The following is a 19,883-nucleotide window of genomic DNA, read 5'->3' as shown; positions in this document are numbered from 1 at the left end:
GGGTCTGAAGCGAGCGCCTCCCCCTCCTGTGTGTAAGTCCTCCACTTATTACAGAAGCAGTTTCTCAAATAGCCTTGAAATAACAAGAAGAAGCGATTTTTCCTGTCCTTCGGTATGCGCTCGGTAACTGCCGAAATATTTTTAATTGAGCGTAGAACAAGACCATGCCTTTTTGTCATTGTTTATGCACGCACACAAACGCATTTTCTACTCAGACCCGATGACGTCAAGCACGCGCGGCTTCTCAAACGTTCGTAATAAAACACAATGTATTTTTTTTTACAAATAATAATACTAAAACATAACTGATAAAAAGCATATCTATAAAAATTAAACCTAAATTACCTAAAATAAAACAACCATATATAAACATATAACATACAAAAATAATGATTAAAAAATCTAAATTCCTAGCAATCCGGTCATTTTATTACTTCATGCATTTCAAACACAGCTCTGAGACAAACAAAACACGATACACGCCTATATGTATTACCGGAACAAAAGTTACACGTTCGTCTTCGTCCAATATTACCAGTACCACTGTGCGATGAAAATGTAGGAAGATCTTCGGGGGTAAAAGTCTTCACAAATTATTTTATCGCTGACTTTTGCGGTTTATGCAAATAAACGTTCTCCTACCAATAGAAGGCGTATGAAATACTTTCGACGGCATCGATCGTTGATTTTCCATTCAACAACTTATGGATCCATATCTTATAGGCATTGAAAGCCATAATTTCAATGAGCTCCATAAATGTTCTGAATGCCCTCCCACCTTGTCGCAAGAATATTCACGAGTCATTTTGTTTCCTAGATCAACTCCGCCTTTTGTTCTGTTATAAAGTTGTTATCATACTTACATTATACGGATGTTCCGTGTTTTCATTACACTCCGATGAATCTAAAATATTTGATATGAACTATAAATAACGAAAGTTTGTTATTACTACTTTTATAATAAATAATAAATTTAAATGTGAAAATGTGCGATATTTTTCGTCTGATTCCGATTCGAACGTTTCAATTACGCCTTCGTTATCCAAGAGAAATTCTACACCTTTAAATTTGATATTCGATTCATCGGAATTATTATATCTTTCGGCCATCGGCCAAAGTAACTCTTTAATTAAAATCCAAGTGTTGATTTAATACTGTTTTTCTATTATAATGTTGATTGTTTCACTTACTTCTTGCACTGCGTCATTGTTTGTTGTAATCTGAATTTATATTTTCAAGATAGAAGCCAGTAGAGTGATTAGGAAAATACATCCACCAAGTTGCTTCATAAAACATTCTACTATATCTCTAGATTAGTTGAGTTTTATAACGTTATAAAATTCAGACAGACGTTTAATTATGAAGTACTTTTCCATCACGTTTATATATCATAAATTACGGAGCTTGTTAAATCGCATATTGACATGAAACAATATTTATTTGCTTGCTTATTGTTAGGGACGTCATTTCAGCTTTTTACGGGGAGGAGGGCAAAAGTTGGACAATCTGTAGTCATTTGGGTGGTAAAATCGAAATATTAAAAATAAAATTTTGATTTCATTATGATTCATATTATTTCATTAAATTATATGCGGTTTTCTGGCTAAATTCAAGGGGGACAAACTCCCCTTCTGATTTTGACTGAAACAAAAATTAATGATCAGTTGATCTCTAATGGTCAATCTCTTTAAACAATAGGTGCAACAAAATTAAATACATTAGAGATATTTAAAATAAACAGTGATAACAAATAAAAAAAATATAATATCACGACATTTATTTTCAAATATTAAATACATTTATATAACACTTTCAAAACTTTATTACACGTATAATATAATATTTTTAAAAACCATATAAATATATAGCATTATAAAATATAATCATAATATCAGAAATATTTGATAGATAACATATATTTATATTCTTTTTACGAAAAATGGGTTTCCAAAAGGAATTATAAAACCACATACAAAAATCGTTCAACTCAGCATTCTTTTAAACATCACTACTTTATAAATACACATCGATATACATTGACATAATATAATATGTAAGTATTTTAAATAACAGTCATTCACCGATGAATTTTACGAGATTGGCGAAGTTTATAAAATTTACATTCTCTACATAGTAAGACTGGTCCTTAAAAGGTTGATTAGAAATTTTATAAGAAATGTCACAATCGGAATAATTTAAATTGAAGAATTAACTGATACGAACGATAAGCCTTTGAGGCTGAACTATATTTTTAGAACTATAGATAACAACAACTTTGCAATAGGCCCTTAATAAATACATTATTATATACGATAAGAGATTTATAGAAGACACATGTGCAATGGATGGACATCTATATGCGGGGAGGAGGATAACTATATAATTATAGAAATTATTTTAATCAAGTCAATAAAGTGTGCCATTTCCTTCTAAATACCCTGAAGTCATGAAACCAGTTATAATACTGAATATTTTAAAAATATATATTGAAAAATAGTTTTACTTTTTGAATAAAAATAACGGCAAGACAAAAAACTCTTGATTTAAAATTAATTACAATACAATAATAATTGGGTATTGTATTTCATTATACAAATACCCTATTACCAATTTTGGATATATAATATATTAAAAATATAGATTTTTATATAAATACGATAGGAAAACTAGTAAATTTTAAACTAAAATACTGAAATAATAATATTCTAAAACAGATCTAATAACATTATGTAATATAACCCTGTCTTAAATCTGACTGAATTTCATAAGAATATAATTTACAAACAATAATTTGCCTTTCTACGATTTAAACATTTATGTAGAATCATAGTTTAGTAATTATGGCAAGTTCTTTGAATTATTAAGTATACATTGGGATAAGGGAACACCGATAATTGTTACATTAATTTAATCACAACATCCAAATATATGATATTAAAAATCCTAACACATTTATGTGCTCTATATCTTTAGATACTGTAATACAAACGTAATATCATACAAATTAGGGAAACCGACATAATTTTAAATGTTTAATAAATATTACCCTATTATGGGTTGAATGGTTAAGTTTTAGTTGAATAATCAGAAGTCTTTGTATCGTTCAATTAGTCTGCCACTAAAATTGTATAAAAAAATAAAATATTAAATATTCAAGTAGCAAATAATTGTATGAATAAAAAAATGATACTTTAAGATTTGCCTGTTGGTTGTTTTGCCTCATGGCTTCTTCTTGTCTCCGTTCAATGTTGAGCTGTTGCTGTTGTTGTCGACGGAGACGCTCGACATCTTTTATTCCTCGATTCTCACTCTCACGACGACGCTTTTCAGCGGCTTCCAATTGCCTCCGTCGTCTGCTTTCCTGTTTTATAAAAAAAAATGAATTTCCTAATCCAATAAATTAGAACGTAGAGAACCAAAACAATAACATGTGATTGTTTAATCCGTATACATAGTAAATATAGAAAGAAAAGTGTTATATATACCCTCAAATATATCATAGTAATCATTTTTGATGAATTATGAGACCTAATAGGTACGAAACGATGCAACGGATGACAGACTTTAACTCTAAATAACTCCCGGGACTTGAGTGTGCAAAATCAATAAATCAGGGCGAGTATTGCCTCGAGGCAAAAAATAGTAAATTGCGTATTAAATATTTAAAATATTAATTAATTGCTAATTTTATATATTTTATATTCATTCATAGTTATTTTATCAAAATATATATAAAATAAATTATTATCAAATACATTTGTATTAACAAAAAATAAAAAAATGGGAGGAAACGTATAGTGTGTATTATTTAAGTTATAAAGTAAGTTAATAATTATATAAAACCATTAGCAAATAAAACGGAAGTAAAAATTAGGTTTTTATATAAATATTAAGAATAATGTGACATTGCGTTTTTTTATACTGGCAATATTGATCGGATGACAGCTGAGGTGCATGAATACTTGTTGCCTTGTAACTTCGATTGTTTATAAGTTCATACTTACTGCGTCTTGAATGAGACTTGATGAAGATGTTACAGTTTCCGAGCCTCTACAGCAGGACACGAGGATTCCCATGTTTGCCAAACCGTCGAATAACGATCCGATACGCACACGCGCGCAATCAGCTGTGTTGTGTGTATATGATGACTAAATAGCGGAAAAATCATAGTTTAAAATGTAATAAAAGAGAACAAAATAATAATATTTAAAATAATGAATATAATAATGAGCTATTAATTATGGTTTTTATTTTAGATTAAACATTGAACAAACGCATCAACATATGAGGGGTAATATTGAACAAATGGTATCTACTTGCACTTTAGTTTTAATTGTACGCACTTGGTACATAGCACAATAATTAGAAAAGTTTCAACTATACACTTGATATTTTACCATTGGTACAACCTTACCTTTTTTATTCAAATACTTTGCACTACAAATGTAATACTTTGCATATCCATTTTTTAGAGTTTGCTAAATTCGTTTAGGTTAGGTTTTGGTTTGTACAGCAAATGAACGTATTGCAGCTGTCAACAGTTGTAAAGGTAGACCGCACGCTAAAGTGGCAATTTGGAAAATATTATTTTATAGTGGAAAGTATACGTTATATACTGAAAAGCAATTAATAACACCAATGATATTAAATTTTTTTGTTTCCATTATATTTGTTTAATGTTGAAATCTTTTTTTTTTATGTTGAATAAATTTAATTATAGTGAAATAATTTATATTTAGTGTAATATATTTGTTATTGGTGCAAATTATTTTTATCAATGTATTGTAAATATGATCAAAACTTGGGAAAAAATAAATATAACCCAATTTAAATGTTAACGAAATGTTTAATTTTTATTTCAAAAGCAATAAATATGGGCAATTAATCATAAAAAACTACGATGCTGTATTAAAAAAGCAAACTGAATAGATAAACAATGGTAAGGATAGTGTTTCCCTTATGTATTCTTATTTGTGGTGGGCTTCTTCTTATTGTAGATTTTAATTGCTAGTATCTGCCGAACAAAGAAATAATAAAAATAACATAAGACGCATCATTTTTCCGTTGATTAAATTCTATTATTCGTAACGTTGTTCATATGCGTTTGCTTAGTCGTAAATTATATTCTATTTTTTAGTAAAAATAAAAACTGAGAGTAAAAATAATGTAGTTTAGTAATTGTCAAGTTGTTTATATTTTACAAATAGTAATTTAATAATCAATTAATAATAATAGTATAATATACATAGCGAGACTTTAAATATTTTTTTTAAGTTGTTTAAAATTTAAAACAATAAATTTTACTGTTTTTCTCAAATTATTTCTTACAAATTTATATAAAATTAATTAAATTTATTATTATCACCAAATATCACGATATCGATTTTCTACGCTAGCAACACTGCTGACCGGCCATCGCTCGCTCGGAGCAAGAAAGACGATTATCAGTCAAGATGTTGTCCCGCATTGCTTCCCGATTCAGTAAGTCTAAACAGACCTCTATAATTTTTGAGATAGTTCAAATATCATCCATCGATTATCACTCGATGGCTTTGATCTCCCCCTACCACTAACCCATCGTTTATGTAATCACACATACCGCATTTTGACACTTATCCTGATGACCTATATATTCCTTCAAATTCATATATGATATTGATTGTTATATCTGTACATATATTGATTGAGAGTGGCGATTTAAATGCGTAGGGAAGTATTTTTGGGAAATGAAATAAGCATAGTGGTTTCTCACTGCTCTCCACGCCAGAGATGTAGATGAGATATTTTTTATTTAGAAACGTTAGTCAATTATTATGCAGTGTAATTATTTGTATTATATTTATGATTGTGTGTAGAGTGAATATTAATTTTTATTTTTATTTTTTTTCAGTACAACCAGTGAGACCTTTAGCAATTTGCGTGCGAACATCGGCCGACGCTTCCAATGTCCGTGATGAAGTCAATTTCCCTCGTCCAAAACAGCTAGAAGTCTCTGGAAAAGTTCGCCTGGGATTCATCCCCGATGAATGGTATATTTGCGTTATTCATATAAAATATTAAGAGGCAGCCAAGAGCCAATGCTTAAATCCCCTTCTATGCTACTAACAAAAAATGGAACAACTAATAAAATATTAAAATAAATTTTTAAATACAAACGATACGACATTACAGTTTTGGAATAGATATCAAAGATCAGAAAATATTAATTTAAATAGCTATAAATGTTTATTAAAAATTATAAAAATACAGGTAAATTTGCAAATGTTCTTGCTTTCATTTATCTTGAATGATTTACATAAATGTGTATAATATTTAATTGTAATATTACTGTCCGATCAGTTGAAATTTAGGAGCCTGAAGAATAGTTAGTCATCCCAACATACTTCATGAAATCTCAACTTTGAATATAACAATTAAATCAATTCTATCATTAAAAATATATATACAAATAAATCAAGACCAATTTACAAATATCTCAAAATTAGGTTATGTCGCTTTTGTGTTTTTATAATAAATAAGTTGATTAACATGTTGACTGCCATGAAATTTTTCACGATTCCGGTTTAAAGAGACAATTCGATTTAATCATGTTATATTATTAAAAACTTCAATAATATAATTCCCTTGTATAAACTTTTTCTTTTTGTATAATTGTATTTTCTGTCCATTTAAGCCAAACCTGATTTTTTATTTTCTTTCCTGAGACCATCTATTCATATTTACACTGTTGTGCTACGAGTTTCCTCGTAGTTGTACAAATATGGCAAGTAATGAAGGTACGATATAACTCGTAGTAGGCGTCCTGGGCAAGTAAACAACCTATGAGATATCTCGTAGTTGGCAGTCAACGTTTTAAAAATTATTATATATTAAATCGAATATACTGAAGAAAAAAGATAATATTTTATGTTATTTCATGCATGTCTCAAAATATAGTAAAAGATTTCCTTTAATTTCCTACCCTTGTCATCATTTGCTAGATCTAATGTATATTTTTTTCAATATAGGTTCCTGTTTTTCCATAAGAAGACTGGTGTCACCGGGCCATACTTGTTCGGAGGCTCTTTAACCATCTATCTGATGAGCAAAGAAATTTGGGTCTTGGATCCTGAATATTACATTGGTGTATCAATGGTATTAATGGCCTGGTTTATCCAAAGGAATTATGGTGCCGATATAGCGAAGCTTGTCGACAAAAACATTGAAGTGAGACAAATCAAAAACATAGTTAACGTTTAATTATAATTTTTTCTTAGTTTTACTGTTTACACTGTTCGGTTTTAGGATTATATGGCAGAATTAAACAGCACTCGGGAGTCCAAAAAAGCTGGTTTGCAAGAGGTAATCGACAACGTCAAGCTCGAACAATGGCGTATGACTGCACAGGACATGGTCATTGAAGCCAAGAAAGAAAATGTCCAATTGCAATTGGAGGCTATTTACCGCGAGCGCCTCATGACTGCTTACCATGAGGTAACGATTTGCGGATCGTCTTCTGTGTTGAGTTATTACTGATTGCTTTTATTTAAATATTAGGTCAAACGTCGTCTGGACTATCAAGTAGAGAAGCAGAACGTCGATCGCCGCATTTCTCAAAAGCACATGGTTTCCTGGATCGTTAGCAGCGTTCTTAAATCGATCACTCCAGATCAAGAAAAAGAGACTCTCAACAAGTGTATCGCGGACCTCAATCTTTTGGCTGCTAGAAACTAAACATTTCGATTGTTAAAGCAAATTAGAGAGAGCAGTGTTCCAGTTTATTTAATGCTATCAATAATGGCCATCATGCTAATGTAAATATTGAAAACAATAATTCCTGTTAGAATACTAATAAAACTTAGCGGGAAGATGTTTGTTTTATTTGTGTAACTCCGTTTCCTGGCAAAGATTTCGCTTACGATTTTCTTTGCAGTTATATCATTTCCTTTAACTGTTAATCAAATCTTCCCACTGGCTTACCTACCCCATATATTTCCTTCCTCCGTCTCCAACAAAAGATTGTGATGCCGGGAGACCATCAGTAGCTCCAGACTGGGATACCAACCGTGGATGGCTCAGGTTGAGATTTGGCAGTGGACCATCGTCACTGATGGGAAGCAATTGTGCTCAAGTAAGGGTCGCTAATGAGCTGACAGGTAAAGGCTTACACACGACCTGAGGAAGTAAGCGGGAGCACCAAGCCCCACAGCAAAAGAAAAAACTTAATTATAGATGAACATATTTGTTAAATTATTAGCACCTGTAAGAAGAGTTAAAAATTATTTTTTTAATCCTTTGGTAACATTAAAAACGTACTATAAAATTTCAGTTCAATCCCTTTTTAATGGATGTTAAATTATTATCAATATATATATATATATATTATATATATATAAAAAAATATATATATATATAATATTTAAAACAGTTATTAGAATATATTTTGTAATTTTAAACATATATAAAAATAACAATTTTAGAACTCCAGTGCTATTGATATGTTGTCGAAATTAATTTATAAGTAAGTTGAACATAAAAAAGTAGGTGTGTTTTAGTATTTATAAGCTTTAATAAATAAAGCTTATTTTCAAATATCATCCGCTAGCTATACGAAATGATTTTGAGTGTTTTCTAGTTCTAAGTGGTCTCTGATTGTGTACCCGCAGTTGTGTATACGTTCAACAAGCAATTTTAGATGTTTTTAGCAATATTGTTTGAAAAATTTTGAAGGATATATAAATAGAAATAAAAGATATATCTTTATAAATTTTTGACGCCCTTTGACGGAGCTAGCGTCACGGGCGGCTACCAGTGCAGCGTGCCCTTCTGGCCGGCCCTGATATGTATTTTTTTTGTGAAAATGGGTTATTGGCATTCGTTTGCCAGTTATCATTGGAACGTGAATGTTGTGTCGTTTTCTGTCTTTAATGCCAGTGAATTTATTTTATTGCCTAGGAGCTAGGTGAAAATTACTTAGTGAGATTTTCACTAGACTTTGAAATTACGTTCGAGAGAAAATGGAAATTCTAAGTAAAAATCTTTTAAGACGCTCGGCTTTGCTATAAAAAACGCGTTTTACTTTGATAATCTATTAGTGATTCGCATCCTTTGTAATACTTTAGTTCGTAACAATTTAGAAACAGGATCCCTAATTTGTAATCCCAGCGAAACCAAATATTCTCTCATAATTAAGAAAACCTAGAAAATATTTCTGATATACCTTTATATTTATTAGAGTTCGGTTTCCTCTATTCTAGCGCCTTTTTATATGGAGCTAAAGATCCGCGTCTGCCAATTAGCCTATGACAGTAGCTTTATGTTTCATTTAATTATGTTACCTTTGTTTTATATAATTGTGACCCATTGGGTGTTACCTGTGGAGTCGCGATGGTCGTATTTTAATTTTTTTATGTATTATGTCGAATGAAAGTGTAATGTATTTTAAATTATTTTTTTGCAAATTTCTTGTTAAAATCTTATAAGATAACTATATTAACCCTTTGCAGTCCAATATTATTATATAATCACAACTATTAGATTTTTTACCTATTATCTATATATACATGTAGCAATTATTTAGGTATACCCTGTATCAGTGGCGGCCCGTTAGAATTTGTAGTGAAGAGGCTGCAGCAATAAAAGTTAAAAGATTGAACAAAATATCCGTAATAAAAAACTAAAATATATACTATATGAGATATTATACTAGACAGAAATAATTTACTAAGTTAGGTTGACCAAGTTACATACATAAACATATTTAAAACAGGAACATTCATTTTATACTGGAAGGGCTGCAACCCCGCAGCCCATATGGATGAACCGCCCCTACCCTGTACCCGTTCCAGGTGCGGTACGCGACAATTGGGCGACGGACAAATGGGCGATTCCGGTCAATTGGGCGATGGTTATTTGGGCGACGGTCATATGGGCGACAGAAAAAACTTGCACGCTTTGCTTTATTGTAAATATTAATAAAACATACATTAAAATGAAAAAGTATATTAAATGCTAAAAACAATTTTATTTTCAAATTTTTAACTCATATTATAATTATATACAATACCATGTAAATATTCTATGATATTTTTTCTATTGTACCTCAAAACTTTTATAAAAATTCTTTGATCTGTTCTTTTTATAAAGATATCCATTCCAAACATATTTTTCCTTGTCTTTTTGATTTAATATGCCTGAATTATCCATTTATGAAGAATATAAACTGTGGTAACTCAAATTAGTCGTTCTCAACAATAATCTATAAAAACCAATTATCTATAAATAGCACATAAAATATAACCCACATGTGAATAAAAAGACACATACTTATTTTCTTGCTGTACTGAATTTTTTACCAAAAACACAATGACACTGTGACAAAGTGTTTTAAAACCACGACAAAAATAATTTTCAAAGACGTAACGAAACTTTTTGCGAACATTTTCAGTCAAAATTCAAAAGTATACTGAGCGCTAGTTATGGATTTTTATATTTATATATAACTACCCTATCTAGTTTTAAATAGATAACTGTAAAATATGCGATTTTTGTGAATTCGCAAAGTTTATTCTCACACTAATTTCCAAGGCGCAAAACATAAAAAAATTCACGTTAAGGGCAAAACCCACGATAAACATTTATCAGCGCTAGTTCTAGGTTATTATATTTATATATATAACTACCCTATTCAGTTTAAAATAAATAACGGTAAAATATGCGATTTTTGGAAATTCCAAAAGATTGTTCTCACAGTAATTTACAAGTCTCAAAACATAAAAAAATCGCGTAAAGGGCAAAATCCACGATAAACACTTATCAGCGTTAGTTCTGTGTTATTATATTTATATATAACTATCCTATCTAATTTAAAATAGATAACTGTAAAATATGCGATTTTTGGAAATTCCAAAGGTTTGTTCTCAGAGTAGTTTCCAAGGCTCAAAACATAAAAAAAAATCGCGTAAGGGCCCACTATAAACATTTATCAGGTAGTATACTTATAATAAAATTACCGATTTAAGCCGTGTGTTTTAAGTGTTTTATGATATCGGATAACTCTCTAAAATTCTTGAATAAAAAATATCACTGTTTAAGTGATATTTTATGATTAAATAAGCACAAATGATAAGTAAATATATACATACTATATCTTATGTAGGTATATTATATTTTGTTTAGACCAAATAATGTTTTCATCTTTTAATTCTATTCTAAAAAATATTACTTATATTTTCGTATTTACGTATATATATAATATACATATATATATTTTTTTTTAATATGTATTAAATTATGTTAATTATTTAATTAATTATAAGATCATGATTTACATCACATTTATTTGTAATGCATTATTATTCTATCGCCCAAAAGACCGTCGCCCAAAAGACCATCGCCCATTTGTCCGTCGTCCATTTTGAATCGGCCATTTGACCGTCGCCCAATCGCCGTCGCCCAATTGACCGTGTCCTTTCCAGGTGTTGGGACCACTATCTGAAAAAACGTGCAAGAATGCAACGACAAAAGAAAACATGATTCGCTCCATCCTTGTAAATAGTATTTAGTTAATAGTTCACTATTGTGATTTACACAACGCCAATAATTCTCAACATATTAATTAAAGTAAATTATATTTAAGTAAGTAGTTTTTTTATTTTTCTACATTAATTTTTAATCAATTTATCCTTTAAAAACAATTTATAGGAGTCGATAGGCTCCTAAAAACATGGAATTTTTGCTCTGACTAATTGCCTAAGAAAAATGTCCGTTGTCTCAGAATATCATTGCTATTATTTACATTTACCCAATTACAATAAAATAATTGTTCGGTTTCTTTCAGCTTCATCATCGTCTTTGGCAATAAATATATGTTTACTATTTAAATTCATAGGCAAAATCTCACTGGTTATTTTCACTTTTACTATCGGAAATATTTGCCTTAGTTTCTTGATTATATTCACTAACAGAAATATTATTTTCATAATAATGCAAATGGTTTTTGTCAAATAAGTTATCATCGTCAGTCAGATTATAATTGTAAAAAAAAACTTAATTAATTTAAAGAAAATATGTACGTAAATTTAGAAACAAAACCTTTTAGATTGATAAACATATATAACAATGCACACGTACTCGATGAGCGACTGCCACAGACTAATCAAAAGATTTCCAGAATTCATCGATAGATTAACAGATTTTACTACAAATTTCAGTCTTTTAATAATTACAGGAAAAAATGGTTAGGAATTAATACATCTTTTTAACGTAATATAAGAAGTATCCCTGAGTAACTAACAAAATAAAATACTAGAAATTATATCATCAAGTCACTTAAAAGGGCTTCAGAAAATAGACATATGTATATACATTTGGATTACTAAAGGTTAAATTTTATATCCATTCGTTTTTATAACCATACAATTTAGGCACATCACTGAGTTACTATTGTCGGTGGGTGTGTGCGTGTGTCGGCGACGACCGTTCGTCGTCCGGTCGTGTTCGTCGCGTTCGTGCGTGCGCCGTCCTCATGTCGCGGGCGGGAGGGGGTGGCGGGGGCACGGGCGGGGGCGGAGGCGCCAATTCTAAAAACTATCGACTAGTTGTGGTGGGCGGCGGCGGCGTCGGAAAATCGGCCATCACCATCCAATTCATACAGGTGATCGCATATGAACCACCGCCCTTATTTCGTTTCTATTTTTATTCTTACTCCCGGCCGTTGAAATATTTTCGATTTCGCCCTTTGTTTTTTTAAGTATGACATCAGCTGTCAGATTGGTTAGTGTTAGTACGTCCGGATGTGTAATACAATAATGTATGTAAACATCGCGCCATGTTTCGTTTGCGTCATTTGAATCGACTATACCATTTAGATTTAAACGGAGGGGAATTGATAGATTAATTCAAATTCGGTTTTTATTATGTAATTTAATCATTGACCGTCATTTTTGGCCATAACGCGATTTTCAATAATTTCTAAGATTATTGAGATTCGAACGTTTCGTTCGCAACAGATGTTTAGGGTTGCCACATTTCCGATATATATTATTTTTATATATAACTACTTTTTTGTCACAAAGATAGGATCATTATTGTTTTGTTGTTATTCCAATAAGATTTCGTCGATTATATTTTTTTTATTATTTATTGTAATACATTAATTTTAAATATAATTGTCACTACTTTCATGGTATCAGAGCTGAAATATATTCTAAAAAATACATATTCATTTGCTTATACTTTTTATGTATTTATATACAATTAATTATAAATGCCATGTCGGACGCAACTTATAATTTATATAATTCTCTTTTTGTAAGTAGAGTCGTTACAGAGAGTTATTCATGGGGTGTTCATAGTTATGACCAATGCTCGCTCGCTGTCTTTTGTTAACATTTAACCTTTTATAAATTTTAAAACTAAGAACCATGTCGAACCATAACCGTTATAAACAATATTTAAATTCCAAATAAATAATTTATGTATGAAATAATATTTTTTAATAAATTGCCCCCCCCCCATAACAGGAAAATACTTAATTATCAAGTTAAAGAATGATATTAAAAAGTGTCACTATGTAGTGTTATTTAGCTCTTATTAAACCTATATACACCTAAATCTATTTTACATTATTTTTTCGTACAATATTTTTATTAATCTTATTTTAAAATCGTCAATAGCAATAAACTACACGTTATAAATCTAGCATACCAATTCAGCGCATAATTTTATATTTTCATCAGTTAGTTTAATCTTTGTGGCAAAATATAAACAATGTTTTATTCCTAACATGTATAGTTTTATGTAAATTTTTACTAAAAGGACACCGCACAAAAATAAATACGTGCAAAATTCACAGAGAACAAGGCTAAATTAAAACTATTTTTTTATATATACAAAACAGTATTTATTTTATAAATTAATAAAATTAAAACATATATAAGTATGGCAATTGTAAAATCTCGGCAAACGTACCTCGAGAACAACAAACGAATACCGTCCTGTACTTATTTTTTAATTTTTTAGTAAAGAATTAAAAAATTCTTATTGCGGGGCCTTATATTACGTACCTATTAAAAGTTACTTTTTTTACTCAGTAACTATATTGATCAATCAGTAGTTTTTATGAAATATTATTTACTCAAATTAACAGTCGTAGTTATTGAACAGTTTTTTTCGGATTTTGAGGCCCAATGGGTGTGACTTTGCAGTCAGAAATAGACGCCGGAAAGTTAGTAACAATTTATTCAACATTATTACATATTTAAAAAAAAAAATTTTTTTTTTTAATTTTTATTACATATAAGACATTCTCTATGAGCTGTATCAGCTCATTATTAGAGAAGTTTCAATACCAGATATGTACGACCTAGCTCGATTTTAATTAATCACCACGATGTACATCCGTGGGATTAGGAAATTTAGGTAAACCTAATCTGATGATCGATCGAAATTATAATTATATAATAATCACTAAAAAAGTAAAATAAAGAAGTGTCTATACCAAAGCGAACTACTGTAGAGTTGTATATGCTTTTCTCCGAGCGCTAGCGGAGAAGCTGGCGGAGAAATGATGTATTCTGAGATTTCTTGTTGTTCGTCTCGACTCGCAGGGCTGTCTCAAGTCGCAGGACTGTCTCTGGAGCGTCTGTCTGTTCTCTCCTGGAGTCAGAGCTATTGTACCGTCGGTTGGAGAGGTCTTCAGCGAATCACACCAATGCAGAGATCAGTTAACCAATTGTTGCGCTTGTATATTCGACCAACGAAATATATCCACGTCTTGAAAGAGTGAAATTTTCTTAATTAACACATTTCGAAGATTAAATAATTCAAGGGTTGAATATGAATTTTTCTTTCGCCCGATGGCGTATTGTTTGCGCAAACCATAAATTCGCTGTATTTACGAGGGTAATAATGACATGTTTATGCATTTCTTTATGTCCAAATGACACACTGTTTATGCATTTCTTTATGTCTAAAAGATTTTATTCCTCTGGAAATTACGAAAGTTTACAGCTGTGATCTGTTTTGTGTCATTTGTCGTTATCGTATTTGCGGGTTACCTTTTGTTTTAATTACGCAACTGTCAATTTATATTATTATAACTATTGTTTGGTTAACCTTGGTATTAACTGCGCGAGTGTATGAAGAGAACTGCACTTATTTATATAAAATATTTGTTTTAAAATTAAACGGTTGGTTATATTTTGACCAAATGTTAGTATTTTAATGGAAAACGGTAATAACTGTCAAATTGAGTTTTATAGACATTTTAGAGCAATTATTTCACTAGCACCTATCAGTTAAATTACATTTTCGCTAGTAGAAATTCATATCTACTGGTGAAAATGTGTTTGAACTTCACTGTAACATTTATACATCGCATGAAAATAAATAATAATAAGTTTGTAAATTATTTTTACATATGTATGTAAAAATTGAAATCATATAATTTTACTAGCACCAGCCAGATAAATTATATTTTCACTGATAAAAATGTATATTTACCGGTGAAAATGTATTCCGATATTATTTTACTGAAATGATCTATTTTAAAAATATTTTAGGGATAGTTTGAGACTGTATTTTTTTAAAGATTTTCTATGGGGGAGGGGGGGGGGGTATAGCAAAAGTACGTCAGTCAGTGGTCGTTTTTTAATATATCGATTTTGTTAAGATTCATAGTATTTCATTAAATAACATGCATTTCTCTGACCAAAAAGAAAATGCAAAAGCTCCCACCTGCCCCCATCAAGTTACGACCCTGATATATTTTTGTAAGAACTAGCTGTCGCTCGCTTACTATCATGAGGTACCGCAGCAGTTATTTATAATTCATTGCTTTTGAAATTTTCCAACGGTGCCAACCCTAGTAAATTAATGAATGAACTGTATTTAGATTTATGATGGAGACTAAAATATATATGTATATAATAATTATGAATGAAATAAGTTCAAGGTCGTTTATTATTATCGTGTAATACGAATGTCATATGCAGCTACTTTTTCATCTAACATGCATATTTAATTCTTTGAATGCGCTCATCATTATGTATTTGGCTCGTATACCTAAAAGAGAGTCCGGTTTGCCGATTCAAGGCCCCTTGCCTAAATATAGTGGGCGCCCACTCGCTCTAGCGCCGGCCCTGTGCGCGACTATCGCCGCTAACTAATTCGATGTAATATTCTAATTCCAGAGCTACTTCGTGGTCGACTACGATCCTACCATCGAGGATTCCTACTCGAAACAGTGCGTCATCGATGACATACCATGCAGGCTCGACAGTATGTTCATGAAAATGCATTTTTATTTTTATTCAATTATTGCGTTTGTATATAAGACGTATGGCGGGTAAGCTGTGGTTTTAACTGCGATTTTAACTAGCGATTAAACATTTTATCTGGAAATCGCACGTACCTACGCGGTAGTACTAGAAAAAATTGCTATTGGTTTAAAAATAATCGATGTCCAAGAATTATTTATAACTATTATTATAAGTTATATGTTATATCAATATGTACTTTGTATGTGAGGTGAGAACATCCATTTTGCGAAGCTTATCGATTAAAAGCGGGAGATAAGGACGAATTATTTTTCGTACCTTTCGATTTCGTTGCTGTAATTTTGAGCAAGAATCTATTATACTTTACCACTTTTTTTAATTATAACAAAGTCGATATGTCACATTTTTATTATAAATAGGCATTTAATTCATCCCTTACTTTTTGCTTCCAAAGCTAAGAAAGCCATCTAAAGCAATCATTTTTCAAATTATTTTACGGTAATAAGTAAATATATTTGAAAAATATTTATTCGAACTAAAATTCACGCGATTAAAATTACGGTCGTTATGTTGACGAAATTATGGCCGAGTTTGAATCGTACTATTTATTAGATGAAAAATAAATTTATTTGGTACTTGTTAATTAACAAGGCGCAACCCAGCGCGATGCTCAAAAACCACCGGTTTTATACCCCAACAATAATGTATATATTCATACTTTGTTGATGTATTCAGTTTTCAAAAATTAATTTTCTGAAACTTTTAATCACGAAAAATTTTTTTAAACACTTATTTTTTTAAATCTTTTTTTTTAATAATAACTAATTGTATTAAACTTATAAGTTATACGTGTGTGTTTACAATAATATATTGCATATGATATAATAATCCAAATTTGGTCGATTTCCATTATTGTATGCAAACGAAGAGCTAATAAACCTCTCATTTAAATATCGTATTCTAAACAGATTTTCAAATTCTAAATAAGAATTTTATACGATCGCCATGTGTTAATATATATATAGAACGTAATATACTTCCAAGAGTTTAAACATCCTTTCTACTTTCATCTTTTAGTGTGTTAATTTATTTTATCAATTCTGCTTTTATAGTTGTGTTTATTTATATACTATTAATAACATCTACACTGTAAATGAAGCAAAAAAATATTATATGTTATAATCATTTTTTTAGTCTTGGACACTGCTGGACAGGAAGAATTCAGTGCAATGAGAGAACAATACATGCGTTCCGGCGAAGGCTATCTATTAGTTTTCTCAGTAGCTGATCATGCCAGTTTTGATGAAATATACAAATTTCACAAGCAAATTTTACGGGTTAAAGACCGTGATGAGTTTCCAATGCTGATCGTCGGCAACAAGGCTGATCTTGATACCCGCGTGGTAAATAATAATCAACATCATCTTCTACCTTATTAATTAATCAAATAAATCATTTAACATATGCTATTTCAAAAGGTGTATCTCGAAGAGGCGCAGCAAATGAGCAGGCAGCTTAAAATACCGTACATCGAATGCAGTGCAAAAATGAGAGTAAACGTCGATCAAGCTTTTCACGAACTCGTCAGAGTGATCAGGAAATTCCAACTGTCCGAACGCCCACCGCTAAAGCCTAACCAAAAACCTAAATCTAAAAATAAATGCTGCGTTTTGTAAAGTGTCATATTTTTTTATATGTAATCTAAAAAATCGTGTGTAACACATTAAATCGGCAAGTACTAACGACGCACACAAATGGCAAAGACCGTCAATATATTACGATTTACAAATATTTATATATTTTTGTAAAGTATTATATATTTATAAAACATATGGAACGAATTATACGATTATATGTATGTTTTTATACATATATCTAACATTGTATAAATTATGATTTATTTTTATAAGAGTTTATAAAATTTAACAAGTTAAATGCATATCTTTTTATTGATAACATTATCATGGTATCGGTAATAGATTACAATTTACGAATAACAGTGAAAGTGTTCTTTCAATATATCCAGTTATATTTTATAAGACGTTTACATTATTTGTGTTTTTCTCTATTGTTACTACTTTGTAAATTAACAGATTACATGTTTACCTCACAGTTGTTCACTTATAAGGTGCTATATTTATTGTGTAATAATATTGCTTTTAAAAAAAGGATTTGGTGCCAAATTTCCCTAAAAATATATTAATGTATCATGCACATTGTCATACTTATCTCAGTCAGACTTTACACTGAGCTGTGAATGAGTTCTTTATTGTGCACTTTATTGATGTGATATTATAGAGCTTTTTTGCTAAACTTATCTATGAATCTGTGGCCTTATACTAAGAACTTTATATCTATATTTCGATTTATTCATGACAATGTTGTTGTTGTATTTGTATTTTTTCTATTTACGTATAAAAACGCCAATTACACAATGTATATTTAAAATATATTATATAAAATAAAATGATTAACAAATTATTAATTTTATTACTTCTTTGTCTTCCAATTGAAACATTTAATTGGGGAAAACTATTTAATAACTAATATATACATAAATATATAATGGAATAAATGTTTGGTGATTCAACTTAATGAATCAACTGACATGGGTGACAGTTGTTATTTTACTTTGCTTTGTGACCAAAAGTGATGATGAAAATTATACTGTAAGCGATATGGTTTTCGATAGGAAGGGTTATATCACGCCTTTTTAAACTGAGAAAGATATACAAATGTTTCTGAGAAGGAAGTCCGACGAACCAAAAGCAAAATCTCGGCTTCGCAGGCATGAGAGCTTTAGTCCCTCGTTCAAAGAAAGGTGCGAATTATCTGCCCTGGTCGACGGTCCAAAATAAGCTGAGCTTGATGGCGCAAAATCCGTTGGTCTCCCTGGCGCTTGGTGAAGGGAGAGGGTGCTCGGAACCTTTTAGAATCATGAGATTTCTATACTTCTTAGAAAGGTATTTTCACGAATTCTATCTTTATAGTGATCCCTAGAAATAGGGGTGTGACTTCGTATCCAGTGAGACGCTTAGTGGAATCTAGTTAAGAGTTTTATTAGATTATACTACAATTGCGACAGACGATAAATGGCGAGATGTTTTCTCCGAGCGATGGTGGAGAAACTGGCGAAGGGATGCTGTCAGTGGACGATCCTCAGAGTTCTGATTGGTGTGACAGCGACAGTATATTCTCCGAGTTGTGGTTGAAAAACTGGCGGCGGGACATGTGCGTTCATGATCGTATGTTGTCTGTGGGCGTCTGCTGGTCTCTTCGAGTATCTGCCGGAGTCTGCGAGTGACTGCTTGTGACTGCCCTCTTCTCGTCGGAGTTCAGGCTTAAGTATCCAGGGCTGCAAAGCTTGCTGAGCAATCACAATCATGCAGCGATTATCCAGCCAACATATTTCTTAGAACAGTGAAATAGTTATATATACCCCTTTAGGAAGTGGCATTGTTCTGAAACGGGAATCTTGTGTATCAGGTGATTTATTATATCTGTTACTGTTTCGCAACGAAGAAATATTCTCGCATGTTCTCGAAATATTCGACCACGTGATCCAGGAACCGCTTCCAGCGAGAAGCAACTTAAGTGCAGCCGTAAATCAACGTGTGACCCGAC

At 30.9% G+C, this 19,883-nt stretch overlaps 3 protein-coding genes and 1 long non-coding RNA gene across 5 annotated transcripts; 3 read left to right on the top strand and 1 right to left on the bottom strand.

The window, feature by feature from the left end:
- Positions 1–1,762: 1,762 nt before the first annotated feature.
- On the bottom strand, positions 1,763–4,155 carry LOC148229874 (uncharacterized). 2 transcript variants are annotated; one of them, XM_088196834.1, is made up of 3 exons: positions 4,005–4,155; positions 3,191–3,361; positions 1,763–3,118 (listed from the first exon to the last, which is right to left on the bottom strand). In XM_088196834.1, the coding sequence occupies exons 1-3, from the start codon at positions 4,074–4,076 to the stop codon at positions 3,104–3,106; spliced, it is 258 nt and encodes an 85-aa protein (XP_088052960.1). In that variant the 5' UTR covers positions 4,077–4,155; the 3' UTR covers positions 1,763–3,103. The 2 variants fall into 2 exon arrangements, with proteins under 2 accessions (XP_088052960.1, XP_088052961.1); XM_088196835.1 differs by lacking the exon at positions 4,005–4,155 and adding an exon at positions 3,486–3,629.
- Positions 4,047–4,838, top strand: LOC148229873 (uncharacterized). Its single transcript, XR_015811302.1, has 2 exons — positions 4,047–4,178; positions 4,257–4,838. It is a non-coding gene; the product is annotated as an uncharacterized LOC148229873 (long non-coding RNA).
- A 562-nt stretch (positions 4,839–5,400) lies between these two features.
- On the top strand, positions 5,401–7,847 carry ATPsynB (ATP synthase subunit b, mitochondrial). Its single transcript, XM_088196832.1, has 5 exons — positions 5,401–5,481; positions 5,891–6,029; positions 7,008–7,206; positions 7,285–7,473; positions 7,537–7,847. The coding sequence occupies exons 1-5, from the start codon at positions 5,454–5,456 to the stop codon at positions 7,711–7,713; spliced, it is 732 nt and encodes a 243-aa protein (XP_088052958.1). The 5' UTR covers positions 5,401–5,453; the 3' UTR covers positions 7,714–7,847.
- A 4,565-nt stretch (positions 7,848–12,412) lies between these two features.
- Positions 12,413–18,740, top strand: Ras64B (ras-like protein 2). The gene is made up of 4 exons (XM_088197713.1): positions 12,413–12,634; positions 16,173–16,260; positions 17,454–17,662; positions 17,738–18,740. The coding sequence occupies exons 1-4, from the start codon at positions 12,506–12,508 to the stop codon at positions 17,933–17,935; spliced, it is 624 nt and encodes a 207-aa protein (XP_088053839.1). The 5' UTR covers positions 12,413–12,505; the 3' UTR covers positions 17,936–18,740.
- The last annotated feature ends 1,143 nt before the right edge of the window (positions 18,741–19,883 follow it).

Source organism: Plectrocnemia conspersa, unplaced genomic scaffold (genome assembly GCF_051122295.1).
Source record: "Plectrocnemia conspersa isolate PC_06_02 unplaced genomic scaffold, ASM5112229v1 ptg000011l, whole genome shotgun sequence".
In the NCBI taxonomy this organism is placed as follows: Eukaryota; Metazoa; Arthropoda; class Insecta; order Trichoptera; family Polycentropodidae; genus Plectrocnemia; species Plectrocnemia conspersa.
This window is presented reverse-complemented; position numbering and strand designations above follow the sequence as displayed.